Source organism: Genypterus blacodes, unplaced genomic scaffold (assembly GCF_046128005.1).
Source record: "Genypterus blacodes isolate CSIRO-AG114 ecotype Tasmania unplaced genomic scaffold, CSIRO-AGI_Gbla_v1 ptg000029l_1, whole genome shotgun sequence".
Classification (NCBI taxonomy): domain Eukaryota; kingdom Metazoa; phylum Chordata; class Actinopteri; order Ophidiiformes; family Ophidiidae; genus Genypterus; species Genypterus blacodes.
Genome location: NW_027466842.1, coordinates 5,402,653 through 5,428,552, shown reverse-complemented (window position 1 = coordinate 5,428,552; position 25,900 = coordinate 5,402,653). Strand labels below are relative to the sequence as shown.

Genomic DNA, 25,900 nt, shown 5'->3' with positions numbered 1-25,900 from the left:
TGAGAGGACCAATTTAGATTTGGAGGTATTGTCAACTTTATTGCTAGAAACTGGGAGCAGAATTAATGTATTCTAAATTGTTCCAACTATACTTTCTCTGGCACCTTTCTGTGCTGCCCCCTCTGTTGAACGGAACATTCAAACTATTGTGTGTTTGATGCCAAACACAGTTGTGTTATTCTTAGAGTGCTGTTGAGGCCAAGGTGGTACAGTTCCAAAAGCTGAACTGATGGATTTTGCCAATAACAAACCCTCAGTTTGCTACAGTGCCATTTATCTGCCACTAGGTGCTGCCACTGGCCCAACTGCGCAAAGCCTCCTCTGTGCAGAGTTTGGAGAGGAGAACAGAGCGTTCAACCATACTGGGGGAAGTGCAGATACCATACGGCCTGGCACCCAGGTATGTGTCTAAGAAAATGTAAAGAAAGGCAGATATAAGTGAAGATGGTAAGATCTGAAATGTGTTTTATGTTGGGTTTATCTTCTCTGGAAACTGCTACAGCTCTGATAGTCCTCAGCTGGGGCTCCGCAAGGTCCTGAGTGTTGAAGATGTACTTGCGCCCAGAATGGTGCGCCCAGTGGGCCGGATCACACAGGCTTTCCCTGATGGGTCCATCCAGCTGGAGCTCATCAGGCCTCCCAATGGCCCTTTTGGTTTTGTCATCTCAAGGGGCAAAGGTCGTCCAGACACAGGTTAGTCTTTTTAATAAATATCCACTTTCCCTATCCTACATCATTACTTTCCTCAAAAACAACTCCATTTTCAAGTTCACATTTGTAAATCTTTACTGATTATGATTTTCTTCATATTTTTATTATGGTTATAATATGAGAGCCTCTATCTCCCCACTCCCCCCCCCCTCTTCTCTGCACTTGTCTTGTTCATCCCTTCTTTTCCCCTCCTTCATCCAGGTGTATATGTAGAGAAAGTGGGTGACGGTAGCAGTGAAGGCCCCTATGTGGGTCTTTTGGGCGTTGGGGATGAAATCCTACAGGTGAATGGAGCGACGGTGGCTGGACTCAGTTTGGACCAGGTGACGTGGCTCATGACCCAAGAAAGTACTGCATCACTTCGGATCGTGCCAGCCCGACGCAGCCAGCGGTGAACGGAAACGTATGCATGCATGGCACCGAACCATTTCTCTGGGAGCTATACGGGACTTTCCACTGCAACCACTGCTGATGGAATAATGACTGTGGATGAGGGATAATCAGTATATGAGTTGGGAACATTATGTAGTGTAATATGCTTACAAGATTTGAGGTTCAATTCTCGCTCACATGCTGAGCAATTTGTATAGTTTACTCTGCAAAGCACATTATATTTCAGTTATAAATAAACAATGAAGCAAATGGGTATCCAGCCTTTAGGAAGCAAAGACAGTATAGAGGTCCATAGGGAACAATAGAGATTTAGTCCATCACGCCCTCTTTCAGGGATGGAGAAAAGTAAAAACAGATTAATCTTGTAAATAAAATCTGAATACAGAAAATCAAGTCAGAAAATGCACATGAGAAACCATACAAGTAAATAATTTCATGCTTAATATTTTAATGAAATGTGTGTGAGTGGGGGGTTGGTCCTAATTGTACCCTTTCCTGTCTTGCTAAACTGCCCTCATTACTGTTTATTACTCAAGATGCTTGACATCTGAATTCTGAGGAATGTGATAATAACAATAACCTATTGAAAAATAAATAACATGCATTATTATTGAATGTTACTATTGAATGCCATCTTGCACCAGCAAACTCTCCAATCAAATAGCTGTTGTAAATATTCTGGAAATAATTTTTAATTTTCTGTTTAAATCATTTTCCATTCTTTCGCAAATATAGTTAATTTATTTTACTTTTGTCAGATTCATCCATGATACTGAGACTATTTTTGCAAGTTTACTTTGTAAAATATGTCCCCCTAATTGGAATAAAGATACAATTCAATGAGCTGAGTCACAGAAAACATACATTTCCAACCACTCATAACTATTATAAAAAGATATTTTTACACATTTTTACATTTCAGACCGTTCCTTATGATGTAATGAGAGCATGAACGAGATCCTGTGCGTGCAGCAGCAGGGAAGCAAGAACAGGATGCAGGATGATGGTCGTGACCGCTGCAACAGGCATGTGTTAGGGTCGTGACCATATATCTATCCATCCATCCATCCATCCATCCATCCATTCATCCATCCATCCAGCTATATATCCATCTATGACATACAATATCAAAATAAGGCAACAACAGCCTCAGTAATCCATCATAACTTGGCTGTGTCTCGTCGTTAACGTTTGGACTCTTCCGTTAACTGCCTGTGTGTAAAGGTCTTTGTGGCTCATCCGTTATTAGGATGTGCTACCTACACCACTTAGGCTGCCCTGAATGCGCCCTGATAGCGCGTCACCGTTGATGCGGCTGCTCCTTTATCTGATGGTCCAGAAGCCGATACGCCTTTATCTCCCCCAGCCATGTCTCACTGTGCAGGACCCCCGGGAACTCCAAGACCCCCGAGACAAAACGATACGGACACCACCCTTGTTTTATTATCATTATTATTACTGGTATTATTATGATTATTACTAGAGTAGTCTATTAGTATTAATATTGGTATTAGTAGTAGTAGTAATCGAGTAGTAGTATTATGATGATGCTATTCAGGCTCATTGCAAGTTTATTCTAAATTAATGAATGTCTTATTATAATTAGTAGCTCTCTGTTACATTAGGGGTGAATCCGGAATAATCGATGCATATCTATCAGACTTTGGGTGCTGATAGGTAAGATGACCCCGCGCCATCATCGGATATCTTATTACAGGATGAACAAGCTTAAGGGGGGAAAAAAACCTTTTATTGTTAAAAAGCTTAACCCAAGCTTTTGTTTCTTTCATCCCAAAAAATTAAAACACCTCAACTCTATAGCTCAGAGTATAGTTCCTCACGCTGTTACAGGCCGTTGCGCTGTGGCTGTTTGCTTTTTTTTTATGCTTTGCCCTCCACAAGCCTATATAGCTCACGACAGCCAAATAATAATGAATCATTTCATAAATAATGGGTTTAGCGGCTTATCGGGAATGAAGAGGCCGCTGCCGTGAGCTTATCTCTCTCGGCCACATTGCGGCCTGTGTTCCGCTCCCCATACTGAGGGAGCGCGCTGGATGCGGCGAGGAATAACTCAGCTACACACACACACACACACACACACACACACACACACACACACACACACACACACACTGCTCCACTACTCAGAAAAAAAGAAAAAAAATCTCAGACATGGATGACCCACTCACAAAATGGCTCCACTTACACAGTAACATCAACAACACGGCTGGAACGGTAAGTGCGAAAATACATTCATTTATATAACCCGCAATACTCGCTGCCCCCCCAAAACACTGCGATCGGACTATTTTCGCTAAAACGTCATTGTCGTAATCTGCGACATATTTGGACAATATTTGTTATGACTGTTCGGTCGGGCGGTTGAGAATGCGGGTGTAGCGTTAACGGATGCCAGGCCTATTGGCGAATCCCTATAAATAAAGGTGTGCGCATTGACGGCTTCATGGAATCATAACCAATCCGCTTGTTATATTATTATAAAATGCATTCATCGAATTAAAAGTCGATTATGCACATATATGGCTCATACTGTACACGTTACCCTAGCTACCCTGTGTTGTTCGGCTCTGACAACAGCCGTGTGGCCTGAACTGAAGGCCACAATAAAACTAAAATGACACAACAAGCTCATGCTGATATCTGTGCTTACATGACAAATGTGCAGAGCCAAATATAACGGTGGATTCGAACTATTTCTGGATTTGATGGAGGCAGAGAAACGAGGCTTTTTAGCCGTTGAAGAGGAGAATTCTTCATGTACATGCTATACAATCTTCCTGCTCTATTCACTCATTATTATTTCATTTTACAAATCATCATAAGAGCTCTAAAATAAATCCAAGAGCACATTAGACCTCATGTTGTAGCTTAAAGCGTGTCATTTGATCATACAGTGGACTTGAAGACAAAGATGCACGTACACAAAAATACATCCACAAACCACAGGATAAATATGTTTGAATATTTTGTGTTAACGTTATATAATCATTTTACCTATATCATTATTTTTAAATTCAACCCACACTGTCTTTACAATTACAAACGAGCATTTACAGTCACCTTAGCCATCAGGTTCAACTTTTAGAAAACCCCTCAAGCCTAAAACCTCCCATCTCTCAATAAATACAGTTAAAGCAAAGACTGTATTTGAAAATAATAGTCATATAATATTGGTGTTATACTGGTGTGAAAATATCTCTAAGATCGTCCATTTATCTTGGCTGAAATGTTGGAACGAAATACTGAAAAAAATTAATCAAGTCGTTGTCTTTTGTAAACCATTTTCACTGTTAGATTATTATTAATATATATTAATATTATTACTACTATCACCAATAAGAAGAAGAATAGTACGAATTTCAGTAATAACAATAACAGATCACTATTGTTTGTTAATTCCCTATAGGCTTGTTCGAGAAGCATATATATAGGCGTAATACTAATTAAAAAATTGGGTTACAAATATGTCGAGCAGGCCTATTAATCGATAAACACTCTTATTTAGGACACAGTGGAGCGGAGCGAGTGGTGACGGTAAAACATGATGGAAAAACGGCAACCGGAGCATTATCCCGACAGTCCCGATACAGGCTCCGGTCCTGGAAAGCGGGAGGACTCGTCCATCATCTCCAGTCAGAACGGATGCAAGGAGGACGAGGATCCGAGGCGAGGGGAGGGTGGAGGGGAGGGGCGGGGAGGGAGCTTGAAGGGGGCTGAGGAGACGGATGACGTTCCTCTGCAGAACTCGAGCAACGGGACTAGCATCAGCAGCATCATCATCAATGGCGTTGCCAAGGAAACTGCCTCTCACGACGCCCTTGACCTGAAAAGGGAAGTGCCGGTGATCGAGCTCTCGAGGAGGGACGCTATAAAAGCGCTGGAGCAGAGGACTGAGAGCCATTTGGTGCCGATCACGGAACTTCGCAGACCTCCAACGCTGCCGCTGCCTCCGCCGCAACGAGACGACGCTCGAATGGTCCAACTGAGTCCAAACGCGTTCCCTGTCCCGGCTCGGGCGATGCTCTACAACCTGGCACAGCCTCTCGCCGCCATCAACAGGTAAAGGACGAGAGAGAGAAAGAGAAATGCAGAGAGAGAGAGAGAGAGAGGAAGAGGGAAGACCAAAAGATGGTTTCGTTTTTTTTGGTACAGTTAAGACAGGAAGTCGTTAGGTTGACGGATGATTGACTGCCACTGATTTGTCCTTAAATCTATATGCTGCAATAGGTTCAAAGGTTATTGTGCAATAATGATATTTGCATGTTTCAGTTATGTTGCATGTATTTGTGCATAAGTGTATTAGAGGAAAAGGGGTCTACAGGTAAAATAAAGCCTACAAGTGTATGAGTGTGTGTGTGAGAGAGAGAGAGAGAGAGAGAAAGAGAGAGAAAGAGAGAGAGAGAGATGGAGAGGGAAGGGGGGGGGGGGGGGGGGCTCTTGGTGCAAGCAGTGGGGTAATGATTTATAATGAAGGAAATGATGCATGGCTAATTTGAAATGTTCTCCTCTCTCTACCTCTGTGTGGGTCCAGTCTCGGAGGGGAGTCGGAGCAGTACAGCATGTACCCCAGCAACAGGGTAAAGCGCCGCCCTGCGCCTTATGAGGTCGAACTCGACGAGGGTAGGCGCATTTTAGATCTTTATAAGTACGGTAACTCACACTTCTGCTGTGTCCTCCTTCTGCCTATATAAGAATGAGCCCTCCTCATCTCCATTGGCATTCAAGGATCTATACTCTACCTAATCTGAGTGTGGCAGAGGATGCCAATTCAAAATTAAGCTATAAAATGATGCATATGTGTTTTTATCAACAGGAATAAATACATCATAATTCACAGTATGAATGAATGCTGCTAATCTGAATGTGAAATAGGTGTATCTGCTATTAAAGTATAAGCTCCTTGCAGTCAGATTTGGGGTTGATTTAATTTGAAACATGCTTCCTTCTTCACTGCTTCCCACTCACTGCCATATATATACAGGGGGTGGAGGATGGGGGTGCAACCGCCTCCATGCCAAGGTTTTTACTGCAGAGTGGGCTGAAGGATTAAGATAGACTGGGTGTGTTCCAAGGGCAACAATAACCTGGAAGACACCATTGTTGGGGGTGGGAGGATACGACTACCTGCACTCAGGCCACTAAAATAGAAACAGAAAGACCTCCAGATCTTTAATACAGTATAGAGTCACATCCTATATATGGGACACATCATACCAGAATAATTTTTTAAAGCTTCTATGTCTTCTCCTCTATAATGCCCCTGTGGACATATACAAGCAGATTCGTCTGAATGTATTTGTTGTCTTCCTGGCTCCTCTTTCAGTTTCCCCCCGTGTCCTTTCTCTGTGCTGTCTTCTATTATTTACACACCAGTTTTACTCGTAAACTTACCACGTGTTTGTACTCCACCCTCCATGTTATTCGTGGCTGTATATGTACCAGTGTCCCCTTCTTCTGACCTTCTCCCTACCTGTCTCTGCTCCTTCCTTTTGCTCTCCCAGCTGGCCAACCCAAGATCGTTCGACGCATATTCACCAACAGTCGTGAACGTTGGCGGCAGCAGAATGTAAACGGGGCATTTGCAGAGCTCCGCAAACTCATCCCGACTCACCCGCCAGACAAAAAGCTGAGCAAAAACGAAATCCTTCGACTAGCAATGAAGTACATCAGCTTCCTCTCCAATCTCCTGGAGGACCAGGACGGAGGGAGGAACGTTGGCAGCATAACTGACGGAGAGACAGGGCTGCTGGTCGGGGTAGGAGCCCAAGAGGGGGGCCCCCAGGGTGGACCGCATCAAGACACAGTTGTGGGCTTGGCCAGGGACAATCTTCTGGAGACGATGTCGCCAGGTTCCAGCTGTGGAAGCCTGCCTGATGGGGATGCTGAGGGCAGTCCTGAAAGCTTTGTGGAGGACCAGGACTCGCCACCTGCTCCCAGAACTCTGTCAGCGTCACGTGGACCCCCTCTACATCTTGCTACTAGAGATCTGAGGCGCAATGGACGCCCGTTAGACGGCTCCAGTCGACGATGATGGTAATGCCAATTACACAGACCACAAACAGAAAAACACTTAGAGGGACTAAACAAAACAGATGGATTCGCTCAGGACCCCATTAGCTTTGAGTCTTCAGTGTAGGAAGGCAAATCAGATTCCACATAGCAAGACAGTGTTGTCCAAAATGGGCCACAAGAATGGACAAGAAGAATGACCTGGGACAGCATATCAGTGGCTTTGTTCATTTGTGAATTTCGTCCAACAAAAGACTTGTAAATTCTGCATGTCTCATGTCTTTGACTGACCTGGAAATTATAAACTCTTGTCTTTTAAAAAAGTCCAAAGACTGGATAGTTTAAAATCAGACAAAATCATCAAGAAACACATTTTGTGGTATTTATGAATATTGACCAGTGCTTTAGTGATGCAACCATTTCTACAATATGGCACAGCCAGAGCAGATCCAGCATGAAAATGTCACAACATTACGCTTCTAATTCTCCAATCAGTTATGAAATATGGAGGTGTGCTCCACTTTGATTTTGCCCAAGAAATCTCAAATGTTTGCCTCAGTTTGGGGTCTTTGATAATGGAACTGGACTTCTACACATGCAGTCATACATATATTGTACTGTAAATACCCCTATATTTCCACCGCACAATGTAATAACAGTGACTCAAGTTCATTTACTGTGGTTCAGATGTACCGTGGCGTGTTTGTTAATGGGTTGACTATAGCAAACGATCTTTTCGGAGACTGGAAATGAAAAGAGGGAGTGATGAGAGCGATCGGATGACCTCGGAATTCAACACATTTCATCAAACCTGGTACCATTTACTTCTGTTACACTTTGGTGATGAGAGAATCCCACCAAATACGGCGACAGACAACGACAAACAGTTTCACTGCCTGATTATGAATATAACTTTGAATTTGCTGAGGAGGTACAAGATATGACGTGTTTCTTAAAGTGTACAAAATATGGGTCACATGAAACCATGAAATGACTCGTGCAGCCCTTTTTTGATATGAATGTCTGTTTCAGTGTCTTTTTTTTATTGTAATACAGTTGTAGCTTAAGGTACACAAATTAATCCTTTCATTTCCACACATATGCATACAACAAAGTTATAAACGGACACACACATGCACACACACACACGCGCACGCACGCACACACACACACACACACACTGTTAATATAAAAACGACACCAGCAGTTTTCTGATAAAGACAGTTAAGTATTGCTCACTGTTGTTGGTTTTCCTGCCTTTCCAGCAGGACTTCGTAGCCTATATTGGTACCTTTGGTAACTATGGTATTTTATGAATTGAAGTAAAGGGACATTGTATGTTTGGTAATGACATATTTGTTGTATGATAGCTGTATCAATAAATATATCCAATGTCAAATCAATGAATTTTATACAAAATAACCCCGAATAAAACAAACACAGGAAAACACAAGTGTGTGTGTGTGTGTGTGTGTGTGTGTGTGTGTGTGTGTGTGTGTGTGTGTGTGTGTGTGTGTGTGTGTGTGCGTGTGTGATGTCACTCGAGACTTAAATTCACCTTGCTCAACTTGGTTCAATTCAAGTTCATTCCAATGTGATTCAGTCCTGTTTGTTCAACTTCATTCATTTCTATTCAAAAAATTTTTTTTCATAGTCAGTTAAATAGTCATAGTTAGTTAAATTCAGTACAGTTCTTATACAATTCATACATTTATGTCAATTAAATTCAAGTTTTGTTCAATTCGTTTACTTTTTTAATCACCATTCTATCAGTTATGTCACTACATGTACATCTCTTTTGTGGCTCATGGCATTGTACCTTCACTCCTCTTGTTCATTATTGCATAATCTCGACCGCGGCCTTGTCCCTAGAGGCAGACGATGGCATACCATGGCAACTGTTTTTCGCCTTATCGGTGCAGAGTGGGCTTAGTTGAAACCGCAACCTCCCCATGAAACCGCCCCCCAACGAAAGCTGGAATCCTCACTTCCTCCCAACAAGTGACGACTTCCTGTAGAGGTTAACGTGGCTTGGTGACCTGCAGGATATCCTGCCATTGTGAAAGTGGTTTCGACAGCCTTGCTGTACTCGTCTGCATGCCGTGTGTCTGTACACATTGTGAAACAGCAATATTGATCCAGACTTCCACCACCTCTCATTACTGATGAAGTGAAACCAGTGTGCATAAACCCGCCACCATTAACTAGAAATTAGAAGGCTTATATACACATGTTGCATTATTTAACTTAGGCAGCATTGCTATAAATGCACTTGTAGCTTTACCACATCATTACTGCTTTCAAAAAGATCTTCACTTTCTTTATTCCGTAACTTTCTATCTTCAATAGCCACTACTGCCACCACAACGGAATCAGCACGAACACATTTCAAACTAATTGCTTCCAGAAGAGCATCGGAGACATCCAGGTGTTTGGAGACCTCTCCTGTGCTGTGGACTGCCTGGGCTGTGGACTTCACTGAGAGCCTCTTTGGGTTAATGGCTGCCAAACATTTACCTGCTTCAGTGTTTCTGACACTCAGAAAAAAGACACAGACTCATAAAAAGCGAGGGATATGGGGAGTGTGTGCGAGGGACTGAAAGGGAGGGAGTGTGTGTGTGTGTGTGTGTGTGTGTGTGTGTGTCTGTGTCTGTGTTTGTGTGAGTTGCTGTGCATGTGTGTGTGTATACTCTGCATTCATCTATATGTGTGTGTGTGTGTGTGTGTGTGTGTGTGTGTGTGTGTGTGTGTGTGTGTGTGTGTGTATTTGAGAGCTGGCTTGTGTGTGTGTGTGTGTGTGTGTGTGTGTGTGTGTGTGTGTGTGTGTGTGTGTGTGTGTGTGTGTGTGTGTGCGCGTGTTTATCAGCTCAGTGCAGATGGGTGGCAGAGTGGCTCTTGCAGCCAAATGATTCAGTATGCTAATGAGTTGTTATCTGTGGTGCTGCAGGAACAATATACTGTCTTTCTCACAGTGGGAATCCAGCCTGCTGGGAGCAGATTACACTGCACACACCGCCAAGGTAGTTATTTATATTTTCACTCACAGTAGTGGAAAATACATAAATGCACACAAACACACACAAACACACATCCTTACCCATGCATACATATACAACATACCCACAAGATAGGCCTATAAACAAACAAGCATAATATGATTTCTAACACACACACAGAGACACACACATACACACACATCAGCATAAATACTGTCAACATGCACATTTTTTTTAAATAAATGTATGCCCTTCACCAGCAGATGGAGATGTCATTTTGAGTTTTAACAGGTTTTGGATGGAATGTTCTATTTCTAAAAAAAATCATTTAGATTTTCAAATATTTTACTCAGTTGATGGCACCATTATTTCATTTCCGTGTGGGGGGAAAAATCTATTCAAATGTGCCACCAACATTAATGTTAATGAGATAAAAATGAATTCCAGCACTGTCATATACTATAAATTGAAAACATTTTGCCATGAATTTAATGTTATAATAACTTAGTGTTTTCTTATGCGCCACCTGACAGGCTCAGGAGTGCCAGACTTATTAGTGTCTCCCTCAGGAAAACGGAAGAGAAATACAGGGCTAGTTTCATCAAGTCATATGCAAATTTGTATGAAAAAATGAATAATGAAACGTGCAAAAACCAGCAGGTCAATGAGATTTCAGACATGGTAATAATTCAAACCACAGTAAACAGTACATGCCAATGTATTGCCCAGGTGCAAACCTAAAATATAACCAGATAATAGTCCGCAACTAATAAACAAATATTTATGGGTTTGGCATATAATATTAAAATTCAGTGCACTGGGATATACAAGTCCATATAAGGACATGCATGTGCAATGACTGAGAGATAGTTAGTTCATACACCTAAAATGATTTGATAAAATGTTATAATAATATAAACAATGTCACTGGTCCAACTCTCCCCACCGGGTTGAATCAACATCAGACAAAGTTTTATATTTAGGATGTTATAGTCAGTAGTTTTCGCTGATCCTATGTGCAGCTTCATGATGATCTCAATATATTGCACCAAAAAAAGTCACAACTGCTCAGTGAATTGCAATATTAAATGCAATATGTTAGACGGTTACAGGTAAAAGAATTATTGCTAAATTTGAATCGTGCGAGAGGCCTTTCCTGTTTAGTCTAATGAGATATAGCGTTTGTAAAAGTCAATGCTATTTTTCATTGTACACTGGCGAGGACAACAGAGCATAATTTATAGGACATTCATCCCTCAGCTGTAGAGGACAAACTGTGCATGTTATCTTCCATTATAGTAAGACAGGCAAAATAATGTAATTGTGTTGTAATGTCAATGAGGCATTGTGTTTTTACATATTTATAAATATATATATGTTTTGAAATCCATATCCATCTGCTGTGGCTCCCTTGTGTCTGAATCGTTATTGCAGTAGATCAAATAACACGGAATATACTCTTATACTCTTGCTATACTCTTGCCACTATTCTCATTGTCTCTTGCAGGCTATAGTGAGTCCCACCATATTCAGAATCAGATACTAATATAAACTAAATTCTTTAAGATATTTAGTTGAAACATCCTCCCAATTTCTGTGATTGTTATCTGGATTTAAAACTTTGTGCATTTAGGTTCCTGTAATTTCGCTGTTACTATTTACCTCAGAAAACCTCATTGTTACCACATCTTGATTTCCACTCTGAGAATCTCACCTTCCATCTTTTTCACATGCCACCTTACTACTGTGTTAATATTCAACGGATCTCTGCCCATGTTTTAAATAGCAATCATCTCCAGTACTCACAAAACACGAGCTCCTTGTGCCCTCTAGTGGTAACAAAATGGAAATGTTAGTTGCTTTGGCCGTTTCCAAATTTGTTACTGAACATGTTCAGTGACTATTAGCTATTAGTCATGTTACTATACTACTTAGGTTCTTAATAGATAACACAAAGGTGATCATAAAGATTTTTAATGCATTGGTAAAGAAATGAAGTGGTGCATAGTGCATACAGTGGTATGGTAAGGTATCTGTGTCCAAATACAACAAGCCAAGCAAATCATTTGGTGTGATTAACATGACAGCAGTAAGCAGGTACTCAAGCAGCATTGTGCTAAATCACCTTCATTTGACAGAGCAGTGCAATAGGCTAGTGAGAAGTAAAAGGCAGAGCTCGTTTAAGATCACAGATGGTGGTCACAGGTTTTCCATAGCTGTAGGTTTAGTCTTTGGGTCCGGGTAAAGCAGGAAGCCAGAGAAAGTGCTGTCGTCCTCTGTGCTTGAGTATATGCCATTCCAGTCCCTCAGTGTCTCCAGCCACACCTGGTCGCCTTCGGTCAGCTGTTGCAGAGCGAGGTTGGAAGCCTGATCGATATCCTGGCCATACAGCGAATCACGAGTCCGCAGCTTCCGCACACCATTAACCACAAGGGCAACACGCACCGGACGGTTGCGCACAGTAATGTGGTAACTGAATAAGTAGACCCCTGAATAGGTTACATTGAATTTACTGATTGCCGGGTCCCAGTGTCCCTCTCCATTATAAAACACCTTATCAAATTTCACAGGCACACCAGGTGGGGGGAAAGACCTGCTGGGGAACAAACCCACACTGAAGGCGGAGCGAATCACCTCTGCATTCTCCCCTTGTGGGCCTTTTGGACCTCGTGGTCCACGTGGTCCTTTAGCTCCTCTCTCCCCCCTCATTCCTGCCATTCCCCGCCCTCCTGGAGGTCCTGGGGGCCCTCTGGCTCCAGGTTCCCCCTTTGCCCCCTTTTCACCTGCAGTTCCATTCACTCCAGGTCGACCAGGTTCACCTTTGTCACCAAGTAAACACTCGCCTATAAGTCCTTGTTCACCTTTCTGACCTTTTGTGCCAGGTGGCCCTACGGGACCAATAGGCCCCTCTTTTCCAATGTTGCCCTTGGTCCCATTCAGGCCAGTCTCCCCTCTTTCTCCTGGGTCGCCTTTCAAACCATTGAGGCCACGCTCACCTTTCTCTCCTCTGGGACCTGGGTCACCTATATAAGAGAGGTTCACTTAGCAAGAAATCTCTTTGTCAGAATTATTTTTACTTTTACATTTAGAAGGAATTATATGTATTGCAGGCAATTTTACTGTTACATTTTTGCAATAATGTCCTTCCCGGTTAATTTCAATCAAAGTAACTGAAGTAGGTAAACGCCTATACCATTAGGAATCATATTACCTATTACATAATTACTGACTGCATACCTTTATCTCCTTGTTTTCCAATGAGCCCAGGAGCACCGGGAGGCCCAATAGGTCCAGCATTGCCTCTTTCACCTGCAGTCATTTTAAATCATGTTTTTTTTTGTAGAAACATGGCCACTCCAAAGCGTTCATATAACACAGTGTTTTGCACAAAAGAAAGAGTAAAACACACAAAAGAAACAACCTATTATTAAAGGTTTCTATCTGGCCCAGACTCATTTTAAGATCTTGTGTTCTAATTGATTCCCACTCTGTCTTAAGTAACGCTCACTTAGGACGGAAATATTGCCTCATAAATTTGAAAGCAAACACATAAAGCATCACTCAGTGGATACATTTATGTGATTTTCTGTCAAAACGTCAGATTAAACTTTTAATAATAATATTGAGGTTATGAACAGTTGTGCTGTACCTATGTCACCGTTGAGTCCGTTGGCCCCGGGCATCCCTGGATCGCCCGGAGCTCCTCTGGGCCCTACTTCACCATTGACACCTGGCAACCCTGAACAGAAAAGTCACACATTTTGACCAAGATCATCCTTCAGGGAATTAATCAATTATCATCTTCCATGAAAGTGACAAACCTGGAGTGCCGCTCACTCCTGGTGGTCCGGGTGCGCCTGGATCTCCCATGGGCCCTACAGGACCTTTCTCTGGTGGACAGCACTCACAAAAGTTGAAAAAGCATTCACTGTAGTCAAGTGTATAGTTTCCTAGATTTGGGCCAGGGGGTACTAAGGCGTCGGTGTGGAATTCAGTGGTGTAGCCATCGTTGGAGTAGGTGGTGCTGTCTGTTGCGGACAGGCTGTAAGAATCCGTCATACCCTCAGTTGTCTCTTCTACGTGAAGCCTATTAGAAGGGGTCGGGGTCGTGGTTCGCCGGTACCTTCCACCTCCACCACTGTTCCCAGCTCGAGGAGGCTGCTTGGTAATAGGAGGTTTTGGCCAGCGTGTGGTTTTGGCACTGGAGGTCAACATGGCCATGAGGACCACAACCACAGCAGCCGGGAGGACTAAGCGGAAGGATAGCATGCTGAGCTTTACACAATGATCTGTAACAGAGGAGATTGGTTGAATTTAAGCAGAAAATGAGGCAAAATACAAATGGAACGTTTCAACGATGGATAGGAAAAAGCTGCTTACCTGTTGTGGATGGTGTGGACTCCTTACTGCATCCCCTCCATGCAGTGATTGATGCAGGCGGCTTCTTCCCTTATATTGCCCAACGAAACGGTGGTGTGCCGATGAGGGAACAAGGGACAGAAAGGACTGGGGGTTATTGGAGGTAGGTGGGTTGGCAAGAACATATTACATGACTCCTAAGGGATGTGAAATAAAGCAGGCTGCATACAAGGCGAGACTTTATTCTTTGCGATATAGGATAAGATTCCATGGCCCGAGAGAGCACCCACTGCAACGGTGTTGTTCACACACACATGCTTGCCTCGTACACAAATAGGGAATATACACGATTACACACCCAGACACACATTCATAACACGCATTGTACGTAATGAACAACATCTCCCATGGGGGTTCCATTTAACTAAATACAGTGATCACAGCGTTTGGCACAACCTAAAAGCAGAAAATGGATCACAACAAAACCAGTGGGAGAAGGATCAATGTCCCGAACTAGACGGTGTGGCAACATCGTTCTGATAGTTTATCTCCTTGATCTAGCAAACCCAAAGAACCCAGTGAAACCAGCAAAATCTCATGGAAACCAGGCACCATTGAACTGAGTGTTGTATGGCTCAAAATGCGTGTTGGGTATTGTATCAACCTCTCACCTTAACTCCCAGTGGCTGCTGGTTTTGACGCCTCTCCAGGTTGTTGCCAAGAGTCCACACAAGACCCAACAAGAAGTCAGAGCCATGATATGTGGTAAGATCTAGAACATGTGAGATATCAGAAGCTGCTTAGCCGAAGAATTTCAGGTTATTCTTGGAGATAAAACATTTTCTTTTCCGCTGAAACTGTGATTAGCCTTTTATACAATTACTCATGACATCATCATAGTAAGTATGTTTTGACTTTTGATGATAATTGCATGAATTATTGCCTCAATGAGAGTTAAAAGAATACGCTGACAGTTGAGTTATGTGTTTTCCTTTATACTACACAGCAAATTGCTTTGTAATTTGTTTTCATATCTAATCTGTGCTGTGAGAAAGAAAAGTTGAAATACAAGAGCAAGCTAGAATCATTCAGCCTTAATTGGTGAATGTGTTCTTTAGGCAAGTTGTTTTGAATATGAATGAAATCACAAATGATGAAGTATTTGCCCTAAACAATATCCCAACATAAATAATGAGACTAATGACTCACTGTCAGAGGTGTAATAGTGTGCAGAGCCACAGGCGGAGCATCTGCTTAGCACAATATGACAGGTGGAACCAACACCTAAATACTAAAAGGGCCAAGTCTCACATAAATGGACACATAAAATATTTAAACTATTCTTGGTAGTTATTGTGCTACATTTTTTCTGTTAAATTAACTGTATTTCAGATTGTTTTGGTGTGGAAAAACTCGCGCTGATTCATGAGTTTTGAGCCTTACAAGTAAGAAAAAGAGCCAGAGCAGAAAATGTTTTGTCGAGATAATATTACATTAAAGTGTTTTTGTACCTTTGCTGCATTCATTTGATCTACCCAACATTACAATCGCCTGTAACAGCTTCCTCAAGCTTATGAGCAAATAAAAAACAGCAAGTCAAACATGAAGAAACAAGCAACCAACTGAAAGATACACCACACCACAAAAAAACGTTGAGAGCATTTTCGTTGCACTGAAATAGAAAGTACAGGACACAGGCGAATAATTAAACTTTAAAAACAACATTTTCTTAACAAAACTAATTAAATTCTGAATATATTGCCACAATAACAGCCTTCCTATCATTTTCCTGTTTTTATTGCAGACATTTCCGGAAACAGGAAGTAGTCCCTATATTGTTCAGATGATGATGACAGATAGAAGATAATAAAGACACCACCTAAAAAAGTATCAATTTAATTCGCGCACATCATGACGTCATATTCTGTTATACCAGATCATTTGATTTACCGGTCGCCTTCTATTGGTTTTCTTGTGAGTCGTACGACTTTGCAGCTGCGCACTCTGTCAACAGCAGGAGGACACATTTCACATCAAGCAACTATCAAAATAAACTACATCCGTTTTAAAGCTTCAAAATAAAGCATATGTTTGTTAAGATTAGGTACATCTCCGTCGAAGTGAGCGTCTTATAAAGACAAGAAAATGTAACTTCCTGTTTCTCCATTGCGGAAATCTTGAACAAATCAGGGACGTGTGCGTGTATGCGTGTGTATGAAAAATGTGTTGATGCGGCACTAGAGGCGATGACTGAATAGACAAACATCCGAGTGAGTGAATAAACGGGTTCAGCGACAAAAAAAGGGGGGACACGTTAAAGTCACATCGTCGACTGTCTGTCTCGGCCACTGGCCTTGTCTCTCCCTCAGGGTGGTTCATTCGACAATGGGCTGTGGGAGATCGGCTCCATTCGGAGAATCCTCCCGCAGTTGCCGAGGCTAGGGACCGAGACAGAGGGACCGAGTCAATGAGGGTGGCCTTCACCGCTATTGTCCTGAGCTCCGCGGCCCGGTGTGTGGCAGCAAAGCCGAACACAGCGCGTACAGGCCCCGGGGGATCACGTCGCATGTGCAGATACAACCTTCCGGAGACATCGCGGTGCCGAATCGATTATCCTTATCATCCAGCTGGGCGGATGGAGTGAATTGTGCCAAAGGAGAGAGAGAGTCAGATCGCAGTTTGGGTGCGTGTGATGATAGGAGACACAATGACGCTCTTGTCTCTACTGGGTCGGATCATGCGTTATTTTCTCCTCAGGCCGGAAACATTGTTCCTGTTGTGCATCAGTCTGGCGCTGTGGAGCTACTTCTTCCACACCGACGAGGTGAAGACCATCGTCAAGTCCAGCCGGGATGCCGTGAAGATGGTGAAGGGGAAGGTGGCGGAGATGATGCAGAATGACCGGCTGGGGGGCCTCAGTGTTCTGGACGCGGAGTTCTCCAAAACCTGGGACTTCAAGAACAACAACGTGGCCGTCTACTCCATACAGGGGAGGCGAGACCACATGGAGGACCGGTTCGAGGTGCTCACCGACATCACCAACAAGAGCCACCCGTCTATATTCGGCATATTTGACGGCCACGGAGGAGAGGTAGGCGAAAGCTACACGGGCCCTTTGTATCATAACTCATCCAGAGCCAAGGTCCTGCTGCTGCACTCGACTTCCCAGCATCAATCGATCACGAAAAAGCACAATTTTCATCCATTTTGCGCACTTTCTCCATGATTTAGTGACACAGTTTAGTCACAGCAGCCACAATGTAAACCCTTTTCTAACTTTTAGGGAGATGATGACCACAAAAAGGCAAAACTCTTAAAATATATGATATATTCAAGGAAAGAGCCACCTGTATTACATGTGGTACTTTACATGCCCCTTAGGTAGGCGTCTGCAAAGAATCTGCAAACAATTGGAGCAAATTATTCACAAATACAATGCATTTCATGAAGAAGTCTTATCATTGAATCATTTTCTGTTTTGATTCAAATATTTTAGAAGTTTTTCTGCATTTCAGAAAGTTTGACAATAACATTCCCCAGCAAGTATGGCACACAAAACACCTGAAACACCTTTCAGTGTAGCTCAGGAATCACTTTGCTCAATATGATGCAGTACAATACAACAAGCTTCCAAGCTAACTAACTGTAATGTATTAGGTGATATAGCTTTTCCTAATACAATGGCCATCAAGTGTGTATTTACATTATAGGACTCTGGATATATACAGTATAGGACTCTAAGTAAATGATACACACCACAGAGGTTGTGGCACATTTTTGATATTATTTACAGTGTGTGTGTGTCCCCTTCTGAATGGCGAAGTTGCTGCCCCACTCACAGTTATCTATTGTTTTGTGTGAACACCTCCCCCATCCTCATGCCAATCAGGGGGAGATGACTTGAGAACATCACAAAGAGCCAGTGAGAGTGTGTGTGTGCGCACATGGGTAGGGTCCTTCTTCCACTCCCCTTGTCGTCAAGGGTCAGTGGTTTCTCATGGCTGCCTGCACACTTGACTGGGAGCCATCTGTCCCCCAGCAGGTCCACTAGAACAAATTAGGTTTATCATTTACAACTGACTTCTTCTATTTCAGATCTCTGTTAGTGTTATTTTGTGTCATTAACGCAAACATACGAGCTCAGATTACAAGTCAATTGAACAAGGCTGTGTCTGTGCCATTGAGAATGATCACTGCTAACATTAGAAGGAACAATGGGATCGTCCAAGCGGTTGCAGCTGGTCATCATATGTCCACATTTCCAACTGGTTCTGCACGTGGTTGCTGGATGAGTGCACGGAGCAAAGACATGCATGCTCTTAAGACACCTTAACATAAACTAAAGGGTACATGTATGGTTGCCGGGTTACTGCCAAAAGTGGGGAAGCGCATGTAAACCTGCAGCATGTGTGTATTATCATTAATGCTCTTCACATATCCACCATAAACTGGCCGTGCTGCTTCACCTGCTGCCGTGTAAAGGAAATAAGAGTTATACTGTAAGTATGGAGGTTTGAAGTAGGGAAGTGTTCTAATGGACAGATGTGTGTAGTCTAGTGCCACACACACGCCGTTGCACATTTCCACTTGCTACACGAGATTTATTTATAGTGTTTAGTGTAAAGAGAGTCTTTGCTATCCACCCACGGCATTTCTGTTTACGTTACTAGATTGAAGAGATACACTGAAGAAGAAGCTTTTTAAAGCAGCCAGGCCAGGCATGGTGTTCTGTATCATCTTGACTGTGTTAGCTCACTGTCAGGGCACCCTTTGCATGTATTAATCCCTGGATTTACATTTTTGTGTTATATTTAACCCTACAGATTACTGGCAGGGATAAACAGATGTATACATTAACCGCAGTGTCTGCAACAGCACCACAGGTTGGACAATCCAAGCAATGTGGATCTGTCTATAATCAAGCAACACAGTCACAGCTTAGTGATGTAAATGTTAGTAGAGGAGTGATGATGTCGTAGTAGCGGCGGTTGTGCCTCTGAAAACAAACATTGTGTTGCCCCTGAACATTTTGTCCTGTGTCTTAAAACGCCGTACAGGTAGATTTGTTAGCGGTTTATCCAGAACATACAAATGCAACTGCCCCCTTGACTTGAGGTGCAAGAGTTTCTCAGGTAGAGTGAAGTGTGTGAAGTGTGTTTACCCATCTGAACCGCTCTGTCTATTTCTGTCCCATAATCAAATATTTAACCTTTCTTTCTCCCTAACCTTCTTTCCTCCTTTTCTTTCTAGCTTTTCTCCCTTTCTTACCTTATTTCTTAGCATTTGTATCCAATTTGCCTCTGCTGTGTCTCTGTAAAACACAAAAATCATCCAATCTCAAGGTAGGAAATCATGTATTTTATGGGGCTGGTTTTGCCTCACTGATCTAAATTTGATGGCATTTTAAAGGCACTTGGAGGCAATTTGTTATTAATCTAAAAAAAAGAAGCAGTTTTAATGAAAGATCTAATTACATCAGAAAAATACATGTAAGTCCCTGTAAGCATTTGTTGTTTGATTTGATATTTGAGTTATTTTTAAAAATGCAGAATATAAGTGGTTATTTCCAGCACAGCCCTGTATCGAAAATACATATGCAAGCGTGATGGGAAAGAGCAAATAATAGATCAATGACAGGTGAGTCTATGGTAAATGTTAATTTAAAATAACTGAGCTTCTTTGACTATATGTAGTCATGAAAAAGAACTTGCGCTTGGATCCACACTGATGTATTTGTTTTCAATGTTTTTATGGTGTTTTGCAAAGCTGTAAGCATGCAGCAAACACACGCAACGCACACAAACACGTCAGTGATGTGAAACGAAGCTGAGCAGCCAAACCAAATATGGACAGACTGTCTCTGCCAGCGCAGTGTGTTGCACCGCTGGAAATATGCGGGACAGTTCTCAAACCGTTGCGTCTATTTTTGTAGTTTTGTGGAAGTCGTGCCAGTATACTTTAAGTCATTTCTATTTTAGTTTGATACCCTTTCACTCTTTGCTGTTGTGGGAGAAACTTTGAGTGGATTTCAATTTTTGTTTTCCTTCCACAAACATTCACAAAACATTCTTTATTGACAGTAACAAGATGTTATTTACTAAGACTGAAACTGCATTAGTGCTGCTTTTTCAGTGGTAATCATGGCAAAGTGAAACACGCAAAACTCTTTTTCCTGGTCGAGACTCACTTGATTGTCCTCGATGTCCAATTCATTCAAGGAAGGAATGAATGAATGCATACACTCATCCAGAGGAAGAGGAGAAGAGAGGAGAGCAGCGTAAGAGGAAGAGATGGATATTGACTAACTGTTGCAAAATTGTTGCGGCCGTTTGTGTCACGTCGATGATTTAAACGCAGGCAATTTAGATCGTTTAGGTATGAATAGAATTGAACTGATTTAATACGATGTGGATGAAGAAAGTGAAAAGAGTTGTTGAACCTTCTATCAGTATTTCTTGCTGTTTGTCATATGTATTATTATCCAAATTTAGGCTTATATTGGTGCTGTAGAGCTGCACAAATGTGACTTGCATATTTATGAATTGCTATTTCCTCTGATGAAATTATTAATACAGTCGGTAAAATGCAGGGACGTCTGAGGTTTGACAGCGTAATAGAAATCTTGGCAGTGAAAATAAGCAGAAGAATCATTGAATAATTCATCCCAGAACAGCTGCTGCACCATAGAATGAAACACTCCCTTATATTTCCCTCACATTGGCACACATTACCTGATTTAGGGGATACATTTCTACAGCATTCTTCAGTTGACCTTAAAATTGCCTATTAAGTAATCATTTTTTTTAATAATCTGGCAAACAGCGGTCCTGACTGAGGCTGAAATGGATGAATTGAGAGGAAATGAAATGGAGCTTTTAGGTGCTTTTACTTCCCCACGCTTGGACTACCGCAATGCGCCGTTCACTCTCCTGTACAAATCATCTGTGGGACGCGTCTTCAAACTGTCCAAAATGCTGCTGCGAGGCTTTTAACATGGTCTCACACAAGGTCACATAGCACATTTTAAAATGCTTGTGCTCACATTTACAACCCTGCACCACCAGGCCCTTCAATATATCTCAGACTTTTTGCACCCCTACACACTTAAGTCCACCAATCAGGGTATTCTAATTTACTTAGTACGTTATGCAGGTGTCACAGACATAAAGTATAGCATTATAAAGTGAGTTAACCCCATCAATAGCCAGGACAGCTGTGTGCTCTGCTTGTTCTCTCTCTAAATCCTCTCTGTCTTTGTGTTTCCATCACTCCCCCTCTTCTCTCCTCTTCTCTCCCCCCTCTCCTCTCCTCTCCCCTCTCCCCAGGCTGCAGCTGACTATGTGAAGGCCCACCTGCCCGATACCCTGAAGCAGCAGCTGCAGTCCTTTGAGCGAGAGAAGAGGGAGAGCAGTCTCTCCTACGCCAACATCCTGGAGCAGCGCATCTTGACCGTGGATCGTGAGATGCTGGACAAACTCTCTGCTAACCACGATGAAGCAGGTCAGTGTGGGGGAGGGGGGGTGTCAGGGAGTCTGAAGACCATTCTTTGGGGAAACTAGAAAACATTTTGGGCCTGATTGGCTGAATTCTTAGCAGTCGCCTGAGCTGTTTCCTCTTGTCTCCCTCCCTCCTTCAATCTGGCGTACAGGAACGACATGTCTTGTAGCCCTGCTGTCGGACAGGGAGCTCACAGTGGCTAACGTTGGGGACTCGCGTGGCGTCTTGTGTGACAAAGATGGGAATGCTGTTGCACTGTCACATGACCATAAGCCGTATCAACTCAAAGAGCGCAAGAGGATCAAGAGGGCAGGTACAGTATGATAAGAGCAACAACTTTACTTTCCAGTAGCTCACACTGGGATCCTCAGATGCCATCTGTTGGTGTATTTAGTAACAGCAATGTGTCAGATTGTCTCGTCTTGTCATCGAGCTGCCATTAAACCCTTACAAATGACATCATCTCTTGATTTGCAGGAGGCTTCATAAGCTTCAATGGCTCGTGGAGAGTTCAAGGAATCCTGGCAATGTCCCGCTCTCTTGGTGACTACCCACTGAAGAACCTCAATGTCGTCATCCCTGACCCTGACATCATGACCTTTGACCTGGACAAACTACAGCCAGAGTTCATGATCCTGGCATCCGACGGCCTGTGGGACGCCTTCAGTAACGAGGAGGCGGTGCGGTTCGTCCGGGAGCGTCTGAACGAGCCGCACTTCGGAGCCAAGAGTATCGTCCTCCAGTCTTTCTACCGCGGTTGCCCCGACAACATCACTGTCATGGTGGTGAAGTTCAAGAGCGGTGCCGGGGGAAGCAGCAAGTCGGGCGAGTAGGCAAAGTCAACGTGAGAGCTCAAACATGCAATCCATTATTTGGCTCCAAGATGGAGGAGCAGGTATGTTGTGAAGATGAGGGGGCAGAGGATGACTGGACACAACATGCTCTCCAGTACACACACACACACACACACACAAACACTCAATCATACACGCATAGAAACACACTAAAAGTTTTGTTTATTTCTGATTCTGTTATGGTAATTTAAACACAAAACAGATCACAAAGCTGAAATGATGAACACATGAACGTTCCCCCTCATCAAGGGGATTTCTCTCAACCAGCACGTTAGACTGTAACTGATTTGCATTTGACACATGTGCGTGCACTTAAACGGTACATCTCCACTGGAGGCTTCCTTAGACGAGGCTCCGCTAGTGCCTGCTGGAGAATTACTGAGCGACTCCAGGAAACTGACGAGAAATTTGCGAAAATGCCTCCTTGCTTGCTGCATTTTGATGACGCTTTCAAATATAATGCCTGTTTTATTACTGATCCAAAAAAAAATGCATAAAAAAGTCTCCAGCGGATCCTTTGACGTTTACATAGCATAACATTCTACACACACACTAACACACACCTTCCTGGAAAAACATTCACCTCTCTGGTGTTTATTGTACTGGAATGGTGAAGGCCCCAGTATACTTCTGAAGATGTAAGTTGGGTACTAAAGAACAAACACATTGAGCACGTCCAAGAACAGCACGTGCTGAAGAAGAAGGGGGGCGCAAGTCCAGGCGATGATGAAAGAGGTTTACAATCAACACAGATAGGATTTTGCAATGACAACAAATGCCTAGTAGGAGGTTAGATAAGGTGTTCTAAGTGAAGAATCAAACAAAACAAAGTCAGCAATGATGAAACCATGTGATGTTTAAACCAAAGTTCAGCCCGGGGGTGGGGGGGAAGTAGAAGAAATAGAAGTACAACAGAGTAGTTTCTTGGGTTTTTCTGAAAGCTCTACCTCGTGAAGTATACTGAGGCCTAATGTTCTTACATATCAGCCAATGTAAACACTGTATATTCTCAAGAATTACAAGAGGTCGATTAAGCTCTGTACCTTTGCCTGTTGATAAGTTTTACCAAGCTTATAAGACCTCTTCCATTAAAAGTGGTTTCCCCCTCCCGCCATCTGTATTAGGGCATGTGCTTTGGCTTATCCGTGTATATGAACAAAGTGCATCTGTGAACAATGACGGTTGCCTTCGACCGGTAATGCACACAAACAGGAGGAACTGACTGAAAGTTGACTCATGTACAGTGCAGCCAGTTGGAATGCCAGTAGCTTAGACATATGATATGCTTGTAAAGCAATACAACTGGAGTCACCAACGGCAACATTCTAAGAGGGTCACAGCTACCCAATCATGATTAGTTACCCCTTTTTTTTTTTTTTTTTTTTTTTTTAAGTTATTCTACTTGTTCACCGTTGTGTTCCATTAACCTTTGCATCAATTCAAAGAAGTGACAACCTTGTTTTTTTTTATTTTTTTTATTAACAGTTTACCTTAATGCCTTATTTATTGAGTTTCTTGGTGTTTTGGGGAAGTTGTCATATGTCCTTGTGTACAATAAAAATCACTTCATCACTTCAATCTGAGTCCATATCACATGTTTTTTCAGCCAAGTACTAAAATGAGAACTTGTGTCCAGCCCTTCCGCTTATAGACAAATGATTCAACATCATTCCAACTGTGAGTCAACTATAAACTCTGAATTGTGCTTTTCCATAATTGCTGGTTCCCCTGGGAACCCTCCACCCAGCAAACATTCCACATTTTCCAACAGATGGGAAAAACAAGAGCAGGGGTTGTGCTGTAATGTTGATTTTCCACAACCCCCACACACGTCTTTGTTTAGTCAAATCAAGTTAACAGTTTATATTGAGATACACTGATTAGAATCACTAACTTCATTTCACTTCAGGTCAACTTAAGCTTTCTCATTTATATTTACAATCTAATCTGTTAGATCTGCGCTCTCAAGTGCCTGCAGTTTAACAAAGAACTATAAAAGGGCTGCATCTTCACTCACCCAGGCTGACCTAGAAGCCTGGAGTAGTCGTGACGTCCCCCCAAATCACCAGAGGAGAAACAATCAAGGGGGTGGGAGGTGAAAGGTGCTGAGATCACAGATGGGAACTTAGCCCACATAACCTGATGTACTGGACGTGATGTTACCAACGTACTTCTTGCATGACGGTTTCAGGAGCGCAAATATAGCTCTTACTGCCATAAATTGTGCCGCATTCTGCACTGAAACCCAACGCCGCTGCTGCGTTCAGGAACGCGGCCAGGCTGAGGCGCGGACAGCACGGACGCGCTCCGGTGCCAAGCGTGAAGTGACAGTCCGGACCAGGTGGAGCTCCTCAGAATAGCTCACATGCACAGACTGAGAGAAGTGTCACAACATTCTGATAACCACAAAGTGCGTCAGTAAGCAGCTTTACGGGAACTATTCACTCACATTTTATAGGAATTGGACACCTTATAAGCGAGGCAAGGCGGTTTGGAATCAGTGAAAAAGTTCCAACAACCTGTTCAGAGATAGAAAACTGAAACCTCAAACGTGGGACGAAGTTCTTCTAAGTAAAATGGGACAACAAAGCTCCAAATCCTCTATGGAAGCGAGGGTGATTTTTCAGCGTTTTGGCGCAACGGACACGTCCATCTATCGGAAAGTGAATGCGTCTTCACCCACTCCTATTGTCCGCATACAGAGGAAAGTGAGCAGCCATGCGGTTTTTCAACACTGCACCTCCCGGCCAGCAGCGGAGAGATCTACACCCCACAGCTGGCCGCAGAGCCGCCGTGACACCGGCGGCCTGGTGTACGTGATGGACAACCCGACCGGCGGTGTGTGGGTGAAACCGGGGGAGGACTGGACCACATCCTGACACACACACGACCGGCCGCGTGGGTGAAACGGAGGTTTTCGATGGAATAAAGCCAAACATCATGTGATCTGATGTGCACCGCGAGAGTGTATAACATCTGCGGGACTTGCCAGATTGACAGGGTCCCTTTGCTCGGATCCACGTCCGTCCACAGCAGCTGCAACCTGGTGGATTTAAA

General features: G+C 43.0%; 3 protein-coding genes across 4 annotated transcripts; 2 read left to right on the top strand and 1 right to left on the bottom strand.

Annotated features, from left to right (window-relative positions):
- The first annotated feature begins 3,164 nt into the window (after nt 1-3,164).
- LOC142993987 (T-cell acute lymphocytic leukemia protein 1-like) lies at nt 3,165-7,981 on the top strand. The gene is given in 5 exon segments (XM_076144616.1): nt 3,165-3,342; nt 4,634-4,662; nt 4,665-5,187; nt 5,660-5,748; nt 6,630-7,981. Coding segments are annotated over 5 exon segments (1,230 nt in total). The 5' UTR covers nt 3,165-3,283; the 3' UTR covers nt 7,160-7,981.
- A 4,245-nt stretch (nt 7,982-12,226) lies between these two features.
- On the bottom strand, nt 12,227-14,403 carry otol1a (otolin 1a). Its single transcript, XM_076144615.1, has 4 exons — nt 13,955-14,403; nt 13,783-13,872; nt 13,371-13,442; nt 12,227-13,156 (listed from the first exon to the last, which is right to left on the bottom strand). Exons 1-4 carry the CDS (start codon nt 14,400-14,402, stop codon nt 12,333-12,335), a joined length of 1,434 nt encoding a protein of 477 aa, XP_076000730.1. The 5' UTR covers nt 14,403; the 3' UTR covers nt 12,227-12,332.
- Nucleotides 14,404-16,668: 2,265 nt separating this feature from the next.
- Nucleotides 16,669-24,410, top strand: ppm1la (protein phosphatase, Mg2+/Mn2+ dependent, 1La). 2 transcript variants are annotated; one of them, XM_076144619.1, is made up of 5 exons: nt 16,669-17,175; nt 17,250-17,583; nt 21,818-21,992; nt 22,141-22,302; nt 22,467-24,410. In XM_076144619.1, the coding sequence occupies exons 2-5, from the start codon at nt 17,356-17,358 to the stop codon at nt 22,820-22,822; spliced, it is 921 nt and encodes a 306-aa protein (XP_076000734.1). In that variant the 5' UTR covers nt 16,669-17,175; nt 17,250-17,355; the 3' UTR covers nt 22,823-24,410. The 2 variants fall into 2 exon arrangements, with proteins under 2 accessions (XP_076000734.1, XP_076000733.1); XM_076144618.1 differs by having other exon boundaries at nt 16,669-17,583.
- Nucleotides 24,411-25,900: the final 1,490 nt, after the last annotated feature.

Coding starts and splice junctions, on each gene's coding strand:
- otol1a (XM_076144615.1), bottom strand. CDS start 14,402: ATGCTATCCTTCCGCTTAGTCCTCCCGGCTGCTGTGGTTGTGGTCCTC. Junction 13,443..13,782: donor CGGACTCAACGGTGACATAG/GTACAGCACAAC, acceptor AAATGACTGCAG/GTGAAAGAGGCAATGCTGGA. Junction 13,157..13,370: donor TGGAAAACAAGGAGATAAAG/GTATGCAGTCAG, acceptor TCTCTTATATAG/GTGACCCAGGTCCCAGAGGA.
- ppm1la (XM_076144618.1), top strand. CDS start 17,185: ATGATAGGAGACACAATGACGCTCTTGTCTCTACTGGGTCGGATCATG. Junction 17,584..21,817: donor TTGACGGCCACGGAGGAGAG/GTAGGCGAAAGC, acceptor CCCTCTCCCCAG/GCTGCAGCTGACTATGTGAA. Junction 21,993..22,140: donor TGCTAACCACGATGAAGCAG/GTCAGTGTGGGG, acceptor TCTGGCGTACAG/GAACGACATGTCTTGTAGCC.